Source organism: Taudactylus pleione, unplaced genomic scaffold (genome assembly GCF_031769625.1).
Source record: "Taudactylus pleione unplaced genomic scaffold, aTauple2 ptg000830l, whole genome shotgun sequence".
Classification (NCBI taxonomy): domain Eukaryota; kingdom Metazoa; phylum Chordata; class Amphibia; order Anura; family Myobatrachidae; genus Taudactylus; species Taudactylus pleione.
Window position 1 is genome coordinate 3,239,833 of NW_028285232.1, and position 16,328 is coordinate 3,256,160.

The 16,328-nt window shown below is 43.3% G+C and overlaps 1 protein-coding gene across 1 annotated transcript; it reads left to right on the top strand.

Moving 5' to 3' along the window:
• The first annotated feature begins 1,071 nt into the window (after nucleotides 1–1,071).
• Nucleotides 1,072–7,034, top strand: LOC148474566 (C-C motif chemokine 21-like). Its single transcript, XM_088458417.1, has 4 exons — nucleotides 1,072–1,132; nucleotides 5,730–5,856; nucleotides 6,609–6,684; nucleotides 6,956–7,034. Exons 1-4 carry the CDS (start codon nucleotides 1,072–1,074, stop codon nucleotides 6,980–6,982), a joined length of 291 nt encoding a protein of 96 aa, XP_088314543.1. The 3' UTR covers nucleotides 6,983–7,034.
• Nucleotides 7,035–16,328: the final 9,294 nt, after the last annotated feature.

A 16,328-nucleotide genomic window follows, 5' to 3' on the forward strand; every position in this document is an offset into this window, starting at 1 on the left:
GCACGCTCATATAGGCTGTGGGTGGTGACCCACAGCTATACGAGCGTCCAGGAGGAGGCTCCATAATTATGGAGGACGGCCCTCATTCAGAGCGTACGGCTCTGAATGAGGGCCATAGTTATTTATTTTCTGTCATATTATACACATAGGGGTTGATTCAATTAGATGCGAGGGGGGGAAGTTGCCTTGTAATAAATGGAAACGCCGCCAACAGCCCTGCAATTCGCCCCAGACTCGGGGATTTTTGTACGCAGCCTTATGGGGTTGTGGAAAAAAAAAACTGCGAATGCGGAGGTACTGTAAGTGCAGCATATACAGATATACCCAGCTATATCCTTGCTGCTTTCGCGGCAAATCTCACCACTCATAGCGCGAGACGTGCGCCCGTGAGCGGATACATGAACTGCGTACGCGACCGTGCCTCCATAGGAATGCATGGTGCGATCGCAGCGCGCGACATAGCGTATCGTAGCGTATGCAGGCGCAGGGTTTGAACGGCACGATGCATGTGCACGTTTGTGGCGCGATCAGCCACAATGTAACTGGGCGCATCTGTAGTTGCATTTACTCGCGCACGATACGGCCGAGTCTAGTGGAATTGACCCCATAGGATAATAAGCCATCTATGTCCTTGCAGAATGGGATTTAGCATTTCAATCTTACCCCAGTTTTGCAAATGATAACTGAATACTGGTTGTGTGTAATTAGTCAGATAATTCATTGAGTAATGGCAGTAAGAAATGACAGATCATTGTATCAGTACAAATGGGGAATACAGATTCTAGCTGTAATCCAGGAATAGAATGAGGAATCGTAGAGCCTGCCAGTGACAAACCCCCCACCCACCTAACCTGAGAGGAACAGGCTGGGGGTTACCAGAGATGTCCATGTGCAGAGGATGCAGGAGGGGGAATACAGCAGAAATGAAAGTGAGAGTAAAGTTACAGGATAAATACAGCAGAGATCCTGCAGAGGGAACAAAGCTGCCTGAGGTTCTGCTGACAGATCACAGAGTGGGATCTCTCTCCAGTAGTCACAGCTGTGTTACTCTGTCATCTGCCGAACTCCGAGATGGCTCTGCAAGTGTCCCTAATCTTCCTGATCATTGCCACCATATGGGCCACTTCCCCAGGTGAGGATACAGACCAATATTGCTATTATTATTATTATTATTATTATTATTATTATTATTATTAGTATCATGACTATTATTATTATTATTAGCAGTAGTAGTAGTAGTAGTAGTAGTAGTAGTATTAGTATCATGACTATTATTATTATTATTAGTAGTAGTAGTAGTATCATTATTATTAGTAGTATCATGACTGTTATTATTATTATTATTATTATTATTATTATTATTATTATTATTATTATAAACTTTATTATTATTCTTATGACTATTATTATTATTAGTAGTATTATTAGTATCATGACTGTTATTATTATAATTATTATTATTATTATTATTAGTAGTAGTAGTAGTAGTAGTATTCTCATGACTATTATTCTTATTATTCTCATTATTACTAGTATTATTATTATTATTATTATTATTATTATAAACTTTATTAGTATTCTCATGACTATTATTATTATTATTATTATTATCATTATTACTAGTATTATTATTATTTTGATGCTTTTTTCTATGAATATGGAGCCCCGGAGCTCACCTAACTTTATAAGGTGATTTATGGTAACTTCCACACTCTGGACAAGTTTTCAGATGCTTATTTTATTCATATCTGCAATGATTTTCACAGAGTTTTCTTGTTTCTGGAGCTAGTCATAAAAATAAAAAAAAAATCTACTTAAAAAAAAGGTGTCGGTAAGATTGAGTGCCATCAGAAAATAGTTATGATTATTATCACTATTATAATTATCACTAATATTATTATCACTGTTGTTATTATGATTATTATTTCTACTATTATTATTGTTACTATTATAACTACTGTTATTATTATTATCATCACTATTATTATTACCATAATTATTATTATCACTATTATAATTATCATCACCAAAATTATTACTTTTATTATTACGATTATTATTATTATTATTAATATTATTATTAATGTTTTATTATTATTATTAATGTTTTATTATTATTATTATTATTATTATTATTATTATTATTATTATTATTATTATTATTATTGCTTGTTCTCACAGCCCGATCTAGTAATCACTATGATGAATACACCTCCAACTATTCTCACTGGTGGCTGGATGACCAGGAATAGTTCTGCGTTTGTGTCCATCCAGTGACCACTGTGCCTGTAGAATTCCTCATTGTTATTAACAGATCACTGGATTATCATATAATACATAGATTGCTATTATCAGATAAAAGTGCATGGTGACTCACCATGGGCAGAATTACAGCCAGCGCAGTATATACCTATATTAGTATTTTAGAACATTCTGGCTGGCTGTAGATTATAACCTACATGTTAAAATTTAACTCGGATAAAAAAATTTAAAATTAAAAGTTTTTACCCAATGAAAGTTTTCTACCAGATGTGCTGCAAACAACAGATCTGTCTGTGCAACATCTGCCTTCAAGGACAACTGATGATTTCAGTCTGTTAAATAACAGGATTTATTCTATAAATTTTTGGTGCCTAAAATAGTTAATTAGTTAATACATGAGCCTCACACCCAGGGCAGTAACATACTACATGAGCCTCACACCCAGGGCAGTAACATACTACATGAGCTTCACTCCCAGGGCAGTAACATACTACATGAGCTTCACACCCAGGGCAGTAACATACTACATGAGCCTCACACCCAGGGCAGTAACATACTACATGAGCCTCACAACCAGGGCAGTAACATACTACATGAGCTTCACAACCAGGGCAGTAACATACTACATGAGCCTCACACCCAGGGCAGTAACATACTACATGAGCTTCACAACCAGGGCAGTAACTTACTACATGAGCTTCACACCCAGGGCAGTAACATGCTACATGAGCTTCACACCCAGGGCAGTAACATACTACATGAGCCTCACACCCAGGGCAGTAACATGCTACATGAGCCTCACACCCAGGGCAGTAACATGCTACATGAGCCTCACACCCAGGGCAGTAACATGCTACATGAGCCTCACACCCAGGGCAGTAACAGACTACACGAGCCTCACACCCAGGGCAGTAACATACTACATGAGCCTCACACCAAGGGCAGTAACATACTAATGAGCCTCACACCCAGGGCAGTAACATGCTACATGAGCCTCACACCCAGGGCAGTAACATGCTACATGAGCCTCACACCCAGGGCAGTAACATGCTACATGAGCCTCACACCCAGGGCAGTACCATAGTACATGAGCCTCACACCCAGGGCAGTAACATACTACATGAGCCTCACACCCAGGACAGTAACATGCTACATGAGCCTCACACCCAGGGCAGTAACAGACTACATGAGCCTCACACCCAGGGCAGTAACATACTACATGAGCCTCACACCCAGAGCAGTAACATACTACATGAGCCTCACACCCAGGGCAGTAACATACTACATGAGCCTCACACCCAGGGCAGTAACATGCTACATGAGCCTCACACCCAGGGCAGTAACATGCTACATGAGCCTCACACCCAGGGCAGTAACATACTACATGAGTCTCACACCTAGGGCAGTAACATACTACATGAGTCTCACACCCAGGGCAGTAACATGCTACATGTCATGAGCCTTACACCCAGGGCAGTAACGTACTACATGAGCCTCACACCTAGGGCAGTAACATACTACATGTCATGAGCCTCACACCCAGGGCAGTAACATACTACATGAGCCTCACACCCAGGGCAGTAACATGCTACATGAGCCTCACACCCAGGGCAGTAACATGCTACATGAGCCTCACACCCAGGGCAGTAACATGCTACATGAGCCTCACACCCAGGGCAGTAACAGACTACACGAGCCTCACACCCAGGGCAGTAACATACTACATGAGCCTCACACCCAGGGCAGTAACATACTAATGAGCCTCACACCCAGGGCAGTAACATGCTACATGAGCCTCACACCCAGGGCAGTAACATGCTACATGAGAATCACACCCAGGGCAGTACCATAGTACATGAGCCTCACACCCAGGGCAGTAACATACTACATGAGCCTCACACCCAGGACAGTAACATGCTACATGAGCCTCACACCCAGGGCAGTAACAGACTACATGAGCCTCACACCCAGGGCAGTAACATACTACATGAGCCTCACACCCAGAGCAGTAACATACTACATGAGCCTCACACCCAGGGCAGTAACATACTACATGAGCCTCACACCCAGGGCAGTAACATGCTACATGAGCCTCACACCCAGGGCAGTAACATGCTACATGAGCCTCACACCCAGGGCAGTACCATAGTACATGAGCCTCACACCCAGGGCAGTAACATACTACATGAGCCTCACACCCAGGACAGTAACATGCTACATGAGCCTCACACCCAGGGCAGTAACAGACTACATGAGCCTCACACCCAGGGCAGTAACATACTACATGAGCCTCACACCCAGAGCAGTAACATACTACATGAGCCTCACACCCAGGGCAGTAACATACTACATGAGCCTCACACCCAGGGCAGTAACATGCTACATGAGCCTCACACCCAGGGCAGTAACATGCTACATGAGCCTCACACCCAGGGCAGTAACATACTACATGAGTCTCACACCTAGGGCAGTAACATACTACATGAGTCTCACACCCAGGGCAGTAACATGCTACATGTCATGAGCCTTACACCCAGGGCAGTAACATACTACATGAGCCTCACACCCAGGGCAGTAACATACTACATGTCATGAGCCTCACACCCAGGGCAGTAACATACTACATGAGCCTCACACCCAGGGCAGTAACATGCTACATGAGCCTCACACCCAGGGCAGTAACATGCTACATGAGCCTCACACCCAGGGCAGTAACATGCTGCATGAGCCTCACACCCAGGGCAGTAACAGACTACACGAGCCTCACACTCAGGGCAGTAACATACTACATGAGCCTCACACCAAGGGCAGTAACATACTAATGAGCCTCACACCCAGGGCAGTAACATGCTACATGAGCCTCACACCCAGGGCAGTAACATGCTACATGAGCCTCACACCCAGGGCAGTACCATAGTACATGAGCCTCACACCCAGGGCAGTAACATACTACATGAGCCTCACACCTAGGAAAATAACATGCTACATGAGCCTCACACCCAGGGCAGTAACAGACTACATGAGCCTCACACCCAGGGCAGTAACATACTACATGAGCCTCACACCCAGAGCAGTAACATACTACATGAGCCTCACACCCAGGGCAGTAACATACTACATGAGCCTCACACCCAGGGCAGTAACATGCTACATGAGCCTCACACCCAGGGCAGTAACATGCTACATGAGCCTCACACCCAGGGCAGTAACATACCACATGAGTCTCACACCTAGGGCAGTAACATACTACATGAGTCTCACACCCAGGGCAGTAACATGCTACATGTCATGAGCCTTACACCCAGGGCAGTAACATACTACATGAGCCTCACACCCAGGGCAGTAACATACTACATGTCATGAGCCTCACACCCAGGGCAGTAACATACTACATGAGCCTCACACCCAGGGCAGTAACATACTACATGTCATGAGCGTCACACTTATCTGTCACGTTTCTTTTCCAGTGTCCGGTGCGAGCCGCAATCCCTCTGACTGCTGCCTGAAGACAAGTGACAAAGAGATTCCCCGTAGGATCGTGAAGTGCTACACCAGGCAGGATCTGTCCGGCGGCTGCAGCATTGAGGCCGTGGTGTAAGTGTCTGTACATTGCTGGGCCCTGCGCACATCGCTTCATCGCTTTCACAGAGCAGAAAGGGACATGTCAGGAAAGAGAAATATTTGTTCTAATTCAAATTGGCAAAAATGACATCCTGAGAATCATCACTTACACAGACAGCCTGTTATAGGAAGCTGAACCAATATCCCTCGTTCCCCAGGCAACGGTGACATCATTAGGATGCATATTATTAATTAGTCTTCACTATTGGCATGATTCACTACCGATTGCAATAGCGATTATGCACGGTATCAATTTGATAGTATGCTAATTCACTGCGATCGCTATGCTGCCGCAGCACAACACAATGATTCCTACTTTACCTTACACACATCCGTAATGTTTAGCAAGACTGTGCAACCATCAGTAACAGTGAGTACCATTGCAGCCTCACGCACACTTACACAGGCTCTGACCTTACTGAGGAATTGCTAACTTCATCGCTCGCAGTGAGTACTTGAGCTGTGTATATGCACGGCCCTGCAACGGCGTTCAAACGCCCTGGCACGCCTGCGTTTCGCCGACCAATCCCCGTCACCTCCTCAATCACTCTGCGATGGGTCTGCGTAGTCACTGCAGTTCGTGCACGCGCAGTGCGATACGTGCACATGCGCAGAATGCAACATTCAGCCAATTGCGTGCGTAATCGCTGTTGTGAACCTTGCTGAATGAGGCCCATTTCTGGGTATATATTGCTCCTCTAATATGTATTTCTCTGTCTATACAGATTCATCACTCACAAGTCCAGGCATCTCTGTGCACCAACTAATAAACCATGGGTCAAAGCTTTAATGGCTAGTAAGGTAAGTTGTCCTAGTTTCATGCTGAGATGTGCGGCGCTTAACGCAAATAAAAAGGAAATATTTATATGTCACTACATTATTCAGTGATATTATACATATTATTTACTGGGGGGAGGGATATAGAAATTACATACTGTAACATACACTATATCTACCATATTTTTATTAAGATACTTACCAGCCAGCGTCGGGATTCTGAAGAGTTGAGCTTCCAGGGTCGGGATTATATTAGTACATTGAATCTGACCAGATTTATTCTGTCTTCTTTTAGAATAAATGTCCCCAGAAAGTGGCCTGAAGTTGTGAATTCCGGAGGAAGATGGTGGCAAAACGCAGTGGGCGGAGTCAGGTGTCTGCATTCAGCCGCCCATTTTCATTTCTGTCACATGTGATTCTCTTCTCCTTTGTAGTACACATGTATGTAATATGTAAGAACCTGCTCATCATATCTATGTCATGCAATAATCACTGTCCTGCTGGCAAACCTTTCTCACCGCCCGCGGCACTAGAGATGCAGCGCGGCGTTAGTAGGACGCACATCACTGATGATGAGTATCCTGCTTTTATCACTTTAATTCAGATTCTCACCTCCAGCTCTGATTGTGACTTTGTGATTGTGATGGGAAACGTCAACACTTACATGAAATCCGTCAGGGAACCACTGGCCTGTTCTCTGCGCTGCGCTGTAGCACTTGGGGTAAAGCACTTTTGGGATCAAGAGCCAGATGCTAATTTCATAATGATATTTTTTTATGCTGTATATTAATAGATATGACGTGTGTCTTAGATAATATTGTGACCAAAATGGAAAGCACCAACGTTACTTTATGTGCATGGAGCAGGTGTAATACATTCTAATACAGAGCATGCTGTATGCACACTCTTAAATATTCAATCAATTAAACTTTTTTAGAGTGCATTTGTCTCCTACGTGTCAGCCTATGCTGACATTTTGTGAGTGGGACTAATATTCATGATAAGGCAGCCTATCCATTCACTAGGAACGAGTGACATCACTGAGAGTGCAGCCTATCCATTCACTAGGAACCAGTGACATCACTGAGAGTGCAGCCTATCCATTCACTAGGAACCAGTGACATCACTGAGAGTGCAGCCTATCCATGCACTAGGAACCAGTGACATCACTATTCTCAAAATAGTTCAAAAAATTTATTTTTCCCTGTTTGTAGGCAATAAGTGCACTTTAAATAGCTCCCTCAACAGTCCATCATGTTTAGCATGTTAAATGGGTTGATTTGCATGCTAAACATTGTGGTTACAGTGCTAATCACTGTAATAAGAGAACCTCTCACTGGTAAATGAGGTGGTGGGGTGAGGGTGCCCAAGCTTGCTCATCCTTTGAGTTTTTACCAATTTACTTTGTAGTTTGTTCATTTACCATACAGCCACCAAGGAAAAGATCCCAATAATGAGGTTGGCCAATGTGAAACACTGAGTCACTTTAATATATATTTCATATTTTATATTTCCATATACTGAAACCACAAGTTTTAAAGAAGTTTTATAGATGATTAAAATTATTTTCTTCCTGTTTGTCTTGGCAGCTTTGGTATATGATGTAATGGTTTGGATTGGCAGTGATATGTGGGCGACAGAGTGGATACTGGAGGAAGAAAAGTCACTAGCGGGGACCAGGGTGGCTGACAGCAATATGACCTCCATGATTATAGAGCCCAGGTTGTGCCACGTTCACCGTCAGCTAATAATAATATTGTATTTTTAAGGCATTTTGGCCATCTTGGATACCACGGTGGAATTAATAACTTGTTGTGGGAAATGTAGAGGTGCAAATTAGTGCAATTTGGGGTAAATACAGGTTATAAGTTCAGGTGTAGAGGATAGGCTTCATTTAGATTTGGCAGTAATTCCAAATAAAGGGAGCCCTAGTATAGATATTGGCTTCGGTCCCTTCCCGCTTAGGTTGACGGAAAAAAATACAGCCACCGAAAAACCTTGTTAGAACAATATGGCCGCTAGTAGGAAGCCTAGGTCCCCTGGTGGATGATCCCACATTTTATTATCCCATATTGTCAGTAAATTGTTCTCAGTTACATCTGTTCTCAGATACAGACCCGGGGTTAGCAATCATCACCTCTGGCTGATGGATAGTGACTATATTACAGGGTTAACGCTGAGAAAAAGGTGGTAATGTCCACAGGAGCCTATCAGATGTTTGCTCTTACAGTATTTTCTTATTGGTACTAGAAAACTGATAGAGCTTTAATCTGATTGGTTGCTCTGGGAAACATGTAATTTTCCTCACAGTCACTTTCAGGACGGGTTTGTGACACGTTTGGTTCTGCACTCTGAACAGAAAAGCCCGAACAGGCTTACGGCAGCTAATCCACATGTATCCAGCTTAATATGGCCTTATATTATTATTATTATTATCTTTTATTATGATGTATGTTTTATAATTCTGTTATGGGACGTTTGGGATATTGCTATGTAAGCTATGAATTTAATAAATATGTGATTTCTAAAGATGTGTCTTCTGATTATCTTAAAAACAATGCATACTTGGTGTAGCGTTATACAGAGCTCAGTGTTATAGCATAGAGTGCAGTGTTATCGTACAGATTGTAGTCTTATTGCCCAAGTTGCAGTGTTATCATAGAGGATGCAGTGTTATCACAGTACAGTGTTATCGCACAGTGTGTAGTGTTATCATACAGTGTGTAGTGTTATCATACAGGGTGTAGTGTTATCATACAGGGGTCAGTGTTATCGCATAGGGTAGAGAGTTATCGTACAGATTGTAGTCTTATCACCCAAGTTACAGTGTTATCATAGAGGATGCAGTGTTGTCATACACAGTACAGTGTTATCGCACAGGGTATAGGGTTATCGCACAGGGTGTAGAGTTATCGTACAGGTTGTAGTCTTATTTACCAAGTTAAACACAAAACAAATAGGTCGCACCAAAGCTATTGATACATAATACCTATATAACAGAACCCTCTCTTATTATAATTCCACACAATTGTTATCTGATATATATGAGGGGTGCTATCCCTGGACTATTGAAATAATACACAGCAATAGAGAAAAAGTAGTCCAAATACTGGAATGCACTATTGTGTTACTATAGGTATAGGTATTTTAATATTAAAACATAACCTTTATTGGATATCAATAATAAACACGTGTTAAAATCAGCGAAGTAAAATAATAGGAAAGTAATGAAGATTAATTAAAAAATGGCTGTAATTGTCTGTAAGTCCCATTAATGTTATTGGAGGCTGTATGTATTTACTATGACTAGTAAGGTAAGGTGCGTACACATGGGACGATTTTTTTAACGATTTGTCGTTAACGACAAATCGTTAAAAAAATTGTTCAGTATTTGCCCCAAAACGATGAACGAAAACTACAAATGCGCGCTCCCATTTGCTGTTTGTAGTTTTCGTTCATCGTCCGAACGTTCATCGTCCTATTGTCAGGTTGGACATGTTCGTGGATGAGGGAGGGAGCCCGGCACTGAACGATATAGTTCTTGATATCGTTCAGTGTGTGTGCTCAGTGTCATTAACGACACTGAGCACACCCCAGCCGGGGACACACGGGACGATGTTCGGTCAGGGCGCACATCGTCCCGTGTGTACGCACCTTACCTGTATAAATTAAGCAGCAGGCAGAGCTATTTGATTCACTTGAGAATAACTAAACAGTTACTAAATTGTATCATACATAGACTTCTAGTCTCCTTACACACTGTATCTGCATCAACAGTAATCTAAACTTATGTCCGTCGCCCCGGTTCCCGTCTATGTGACGGCAACTAGTGACAGATAACAGCTAACTATAAGCCTATAGTAGCGTGATATTCAAGGGATAAAATGTACATTCCCTGAATAATAGTATACATCTGTCTGATACATCTAATGCTGGGCATCCACTATACAATTTTCTGACAGAGATCTGTCCAATCTGGCTGGTTACTAATGCTGGGCATCCACTATACAATTTTCTGACAGAGATCTGTCCAATCTGGCTGGTTACTAATGCTGGGCATCCACTATACAATTTTCTGACAGAGATCTGTCCAATCTGTCTGGTTGGAATGAAAACCTGGTAATGTATGGGAGCAAATGACAATCCATCATATGTTTTTAAACACTGAAAAAAGGACAAAAAATGTTTTCAAATTGGTTAAATTCATGTGTTTTAACCAATTTGTCTGAACAACCATTTTTGTCTGTTTTCCAGTGTTTGTGAGCAAATGGACGACTGTCATTGGCTCCCATACATTACCAGGTTTTCATTCCAACCAGCCAGATTGACCAGATATCTGACAGATAATTGTATTGCTAGTGGATGGCCAACTTTAGTGAAGGGGTGATTGTGTCACAGAGATAAAGACATAGGGACTGTTGATTAATAATAAGGTGTTATAATATATTGGGATACCTTTATTAATACATGCTTAACTGTTGCACAGAAAAACATACATTGTATTATTGGACACACAGTTCTTTCTTAACTCGTAGAACATCTCAGATGATGAATGTGTATCTCATGTCCCTTTGAAGTTTTATATGCAACAGAGTTAATAAATACATTTAGAACCAGGGACTGATCAAAGGGTTATGAGAATTTTGTCCCTTTGCAGTTGACTAGTTTGATACAATTTAGTAACTGGTTATTTATTCTCAAGTGAATCAAACAGCTCTGCCTGCTGCTTAATTTATACAGTACTTTACTAGTCATAGTAAATACATACAGCCTCCAATAACATTAATGGGACACAGAGATAATTACAGCCGTTTTTATTTTATTTTTCATTACTTTCCTATTATTTTACTTCGCTGATTTTAACACATTTGTTTGTTTATTATTGATATCCAATAAAGGTTATGTTTTAATATTAAAATACTTATACCTATAGTAACACAATAGTGCATTCCAATATTTGGACTACTTTTTCTCTATTGCTGTGTATTATTTACCAAGTTACGGTGTTATCACAGAGGATACAGTGTTATACACAGCACAGTGTTATCATACAGGGTGCAGTGTTATCATACAGGGTGCAGTGTTATCATACAGGGTGCAGTGTTATCGCACAGGGTGTAGTGTTATTGCACTGGGTGCAGTATTATCACACAGGGTGCAGTGTTATCATACAGGGTGCAGTGTTATCGCACAGGGTGTAGTTTTATCACACAGGGTGTAGTGTTATTGCACTGGGTGCAGTGTTATCACACAGGGTGCAGTGTTATCATACAGGGTGCAGTGTTATCGCACAGGGTGTAGTTTTATCACACAGGGTGTAGTGTTATCACACAGGGTGTAGTTTTATCACACAAGGTGCAGTGTTATCATACAGGGTGTGGTATTATCATATAGGGTGCAGTGTTATAATACAGAGTGTAGTTATATCACACAGGGTGCAGTGTTATCATACAGGGTACAGTGTTATCGCACTGGGTGCAGTGTTATCGTACAGGGGTAAGTGTTATTACACAGGGTGTAGTGTTATCGCACTGGGTGCAGTGTTATCACACAGGGTGCAGTGTTATCATACAGGGTGCAGTGTTATCGCACAGGGTGTAGTTTTATCACACAGGGTGTAGTGTTATCACACAGGGTGTAGTTTTATCACACAGGGTGTAGTGTTATCACACAGGGTGTAGTTTTATCACACAGGGTGCAGTGTTATCATACAGGGTGCAGTGTTATCATACAGGGTGCAGTGTTATCACACAGGGTTTAGTGTTATCACACAGGATGAGGTGTTATCGCACACGGTATAGTGTTATCACACTGAGTGCAGTGTTATCATACAGGGTTAAGTGTTATCACACAGGGTGCAGTGTTATCATACAGGGTGTAGTGTTATCATACAGGGTGCAGTGTTATCACACAGGGTGTAGTGTTATCACACAGGGTGTAGTGTTATCGCACTGGGTGCAGTGTTATCACACAAGGTGTAGTGTTATCAAACAGTGCAGTGTTATACACGGTATGGTGTTATTACACAGGTTGCGGTGTTATTGTTGAATGAGGAGCACACCCACGTTACCTGTGTCCACATTGCAAAGGTGACTGAGCCCATGGTCTCTAGGACAAGCCGTGGCTCAGCAGGAAGGCCTGACATCTGACATGAGCTACTGCACATATGCGCCCTGTAGGATCGCGTCATTCCTCCTTGGCGTTCTCTGTGTATGGAAGTGCTTTCTGAGACTACACACACCGCAAGCTATACAGAGCCTTATACTGTACTGCAAGCACCCTATACCACCAGCGCTATTACGGAGGGGCATATTACATACTTGCCTATACTCCCAGAAATTGCGGGAGGCTCACGATTTATCGGGTATCCCCCCGCACACCCGGAAGTGTAAGCAGATCTTCTGCATTCTGCCCACTTCCTAGTGTAGCGGGCAGGACAGGGAGATTTAACGGGGAATTTGTGGGTGTAGTGTTATTGCACTGGGTGCAGTGTTATCATACAGGGTGCAGTGTTATCATACAGGGTGCAGTGTTATCGCACAGGGTGTAGTTTTATCACACAGGGTGTAGTGTTATCACACAGGGTGCAGTGTTATCGCACACGGTGCAGTGTTATCGCACACGGTGTAGTGTTATCACACTGAGTGCAGTGTTATCATACAGGGTTAAGTGTTATCACACAGGGTGCAGTGTTATCATACAGGGTGTAGTGTTATCGCACTGGGTGCAGTGTTATCGCACAGGGTGCAGTGTTATCATACAGGGTGCAGTGTTATCGCACAGGGTGTAGTTTTATCACACAGGGTGTAGTGTTATCACACAGTGTGCAGTGTTATCACACAGGGTGCAGTGTTATCACACAGGGTGCAGTGTTATCGCACAGGGTGTAGTTTTATCACACATGGTGTAGTGTTATCACACTGAGTGTAGTGTTATCATACAGGGTTAAGTGTTATCACACAGGGTGCAGTGTTATCATACAGGGTGTAGTGTTATCGCACTGGGTGCAGTGTTATCATACAGGGTGTAGTATTATCATATAGGGTGCAGTATTATAATACAGAGTGTAGTTATATCACACAGGGTGCAGTGTTATCATACAGGGTGCAATGTTATCACATAGGGTGTAGTGTTATCGCACTGGGTGCAGTGTTATCACACAGGGTGCAGTGTTATCATACAGGGTGCAGTGTTATCATACAGGGTGCAGTGTTATCGCACAGGGTGTAGTTTTATCGCACAGGGTGTAGTGTTATCACACAGTGTGCAGTGTTATCACACAGAGTGCAGTGTTATCACACAGGGTGCAGTGTTATCGCACAGGGTGCAGTGTTATCGCACAGGGTGCAGTGTTATCGCACACGGTGCAGTGTTATCGCACACGGTGTAGTGTTATCACACTGAGTGCAGTGTTATCATACAGGGTTAAGTGTTATCACACAGGGTGCAGTGTTATCATACAGGGTGCAATGTTATCACACAGGGTGTAGTGTTATCGCACTGGGTGCAGTGTTATCACACAGGGTGCAGTGTTATCATACAGGGTGCAGTGTTATCGCACAGGGTGTAGTTTTATCGCACAGGGTACAGTGTTATCACACAGGGTGCAGTGTTATCACACATGGTGCAGTGTTATCGCACAGGGTGCAGTGTTATCGCACAGGGTGCAGTGTTATCGCACACGGTGCAGTGTTATCGCACACGGTGTAGTGTTATCACACTGAGTGCAGTGTTATCATACAGGGTTAAGTGTTATCGCACAGGGTGCAGTGTTATCGCACAGGGTGCAGTGTTATCGCACACGGTGCAGTGTTATCGCACACGGTGTAGTGTTATCACACTGAGTGCAGTGTTATCACACAGGGTGTAGTGTTATCGCACTGGGTGCAGTGTTATCACACAGGGTGCAGTGTTATCATACAGGGTGCAGTGTTATCATACAGGGTGCAGTGTTATCGCACAGGGTGTAGTTTTATCGCACAGGGTGTAGTGTTATCACACTGAGTGCAGTGTTATCATACAGGGTTAAGTGTTATCACACAGGGTGCAGTGTTATCATACAGGGTGCAATGTTATCACACAGGGTGTAGTGTTATCGCACTGGGTGCAGTGTTTTCACACAGGGTGCAGTGTTATCATACAGGGTGCAGTGTTATCGCACAGGGTGTAGTTTTATCGCACAGGGTACAGTGTTATCACACAGGGTGCAGTGTTATCACACAGGGTGCAGTGTTATCGCACAGGGTGCAGTGTTATCGCACAGGGTGCAGTGTTATCGCACACGGTGCAGTGTTATCGCACACGGTGTAGTGTTATCACACTGAGTGCAGTGTTATCATACAGGGTTAAGTGTTATCGCACAGGGTGCAGTGTTATCACACAGGGTGCAGTGTTATCGCAAACGGTGCAGTGTTATCGCACACGGTGTAGTGTTATCACACTGAGTGCAGTGTTATCACACAGGGTGCAGTGTTATCGCACAGGGTGCAGTGTTATCGCACAGGGTGCAGTGTTATCATACAGGGTTAAGTGTTATCACACAGGGTGCAGTGTTATCATACAGGGTGCAGTGTTATCGCACACGGTGCAGTGTTATCGCACACGGTGTAGTGTTATCACACTGAGTGCAGTGTTATCGCACACGGTGCAGTGTTATCGCACACGATGTAGTGTTATCACACTGAGTGCAGTGTTATCATACAGGGTTAAGTGTTATCACACAGGGTGCAGTGTTATCATACAGGGTGCAATGTTATCACACAGGGTGTAGTGTTATCGCACAGGGTGCAGTGTTATCATACAGGGTGCAGTGTTATCATACAGGGTGCAGTGTTATCGCACAGGGTGTAGTTTTATCGCACAGGGTACAGTGTTATCACACAGGGTGCAGTGTTATCACACAGGGTGCAGTGTTATCGCACAGGGTGCAGTGTTATCGCACAGGGTGCAGTGTTATCGCACACGGTGTAGTGTTATCGCACTGGGTGCAGTGTTATCACACAGGGTGCAGTGTTATCATACAGGGTGCAGTGTTATCATACAGGGTGCAGTGTTATCGCACAGGGTGTAGTTTTATCGCACAGGGTGTAGTGTTATCACACAGTGTGCAGTGTTATCACACAGGGTGCAGTGTTATCACACAGGGTGCAGTGTTATCGCACAGGGTGCAGAGTTATCGCACAGGGTGCAGTGTTATCATACAGGGTGCAGTGTTATCATACAGGGTGCAGTGTTATCGCACAGGGTGTAGTTTTATCGCACAGGGTGTAGTGTTATCACACAGTGTGCAGTGTTATCACACAGGGTGCAGTGTTATCGCACAGGGTGCAGTGTTATCGCACACGGTGCAGTGTTATCGCACACGGTGTAGTGTTATCACACTGAGTGCAGTGTTATCATACAGGGTTAAGTGTTATCACACAGGGTGCAGTGTTATCATACAGGGTGCAGTGTTATCATACAGGGTGCAGTGTTATCGCACAGGGTGTAGTTTTATCGCACAGGGTACAGTGTTATCACACAGGGTGCAGTGTTATCACACAGGGTGCAGTGTTATCGCACAGGGTGCAGTGTTATCGCACAGGGTGCAGTGTTATCGCACACGGTGCAGTGTTATCGCACACGGTGTAGTGTTATCACACTGAGTGCAGTGTTATCATACAGGGTTA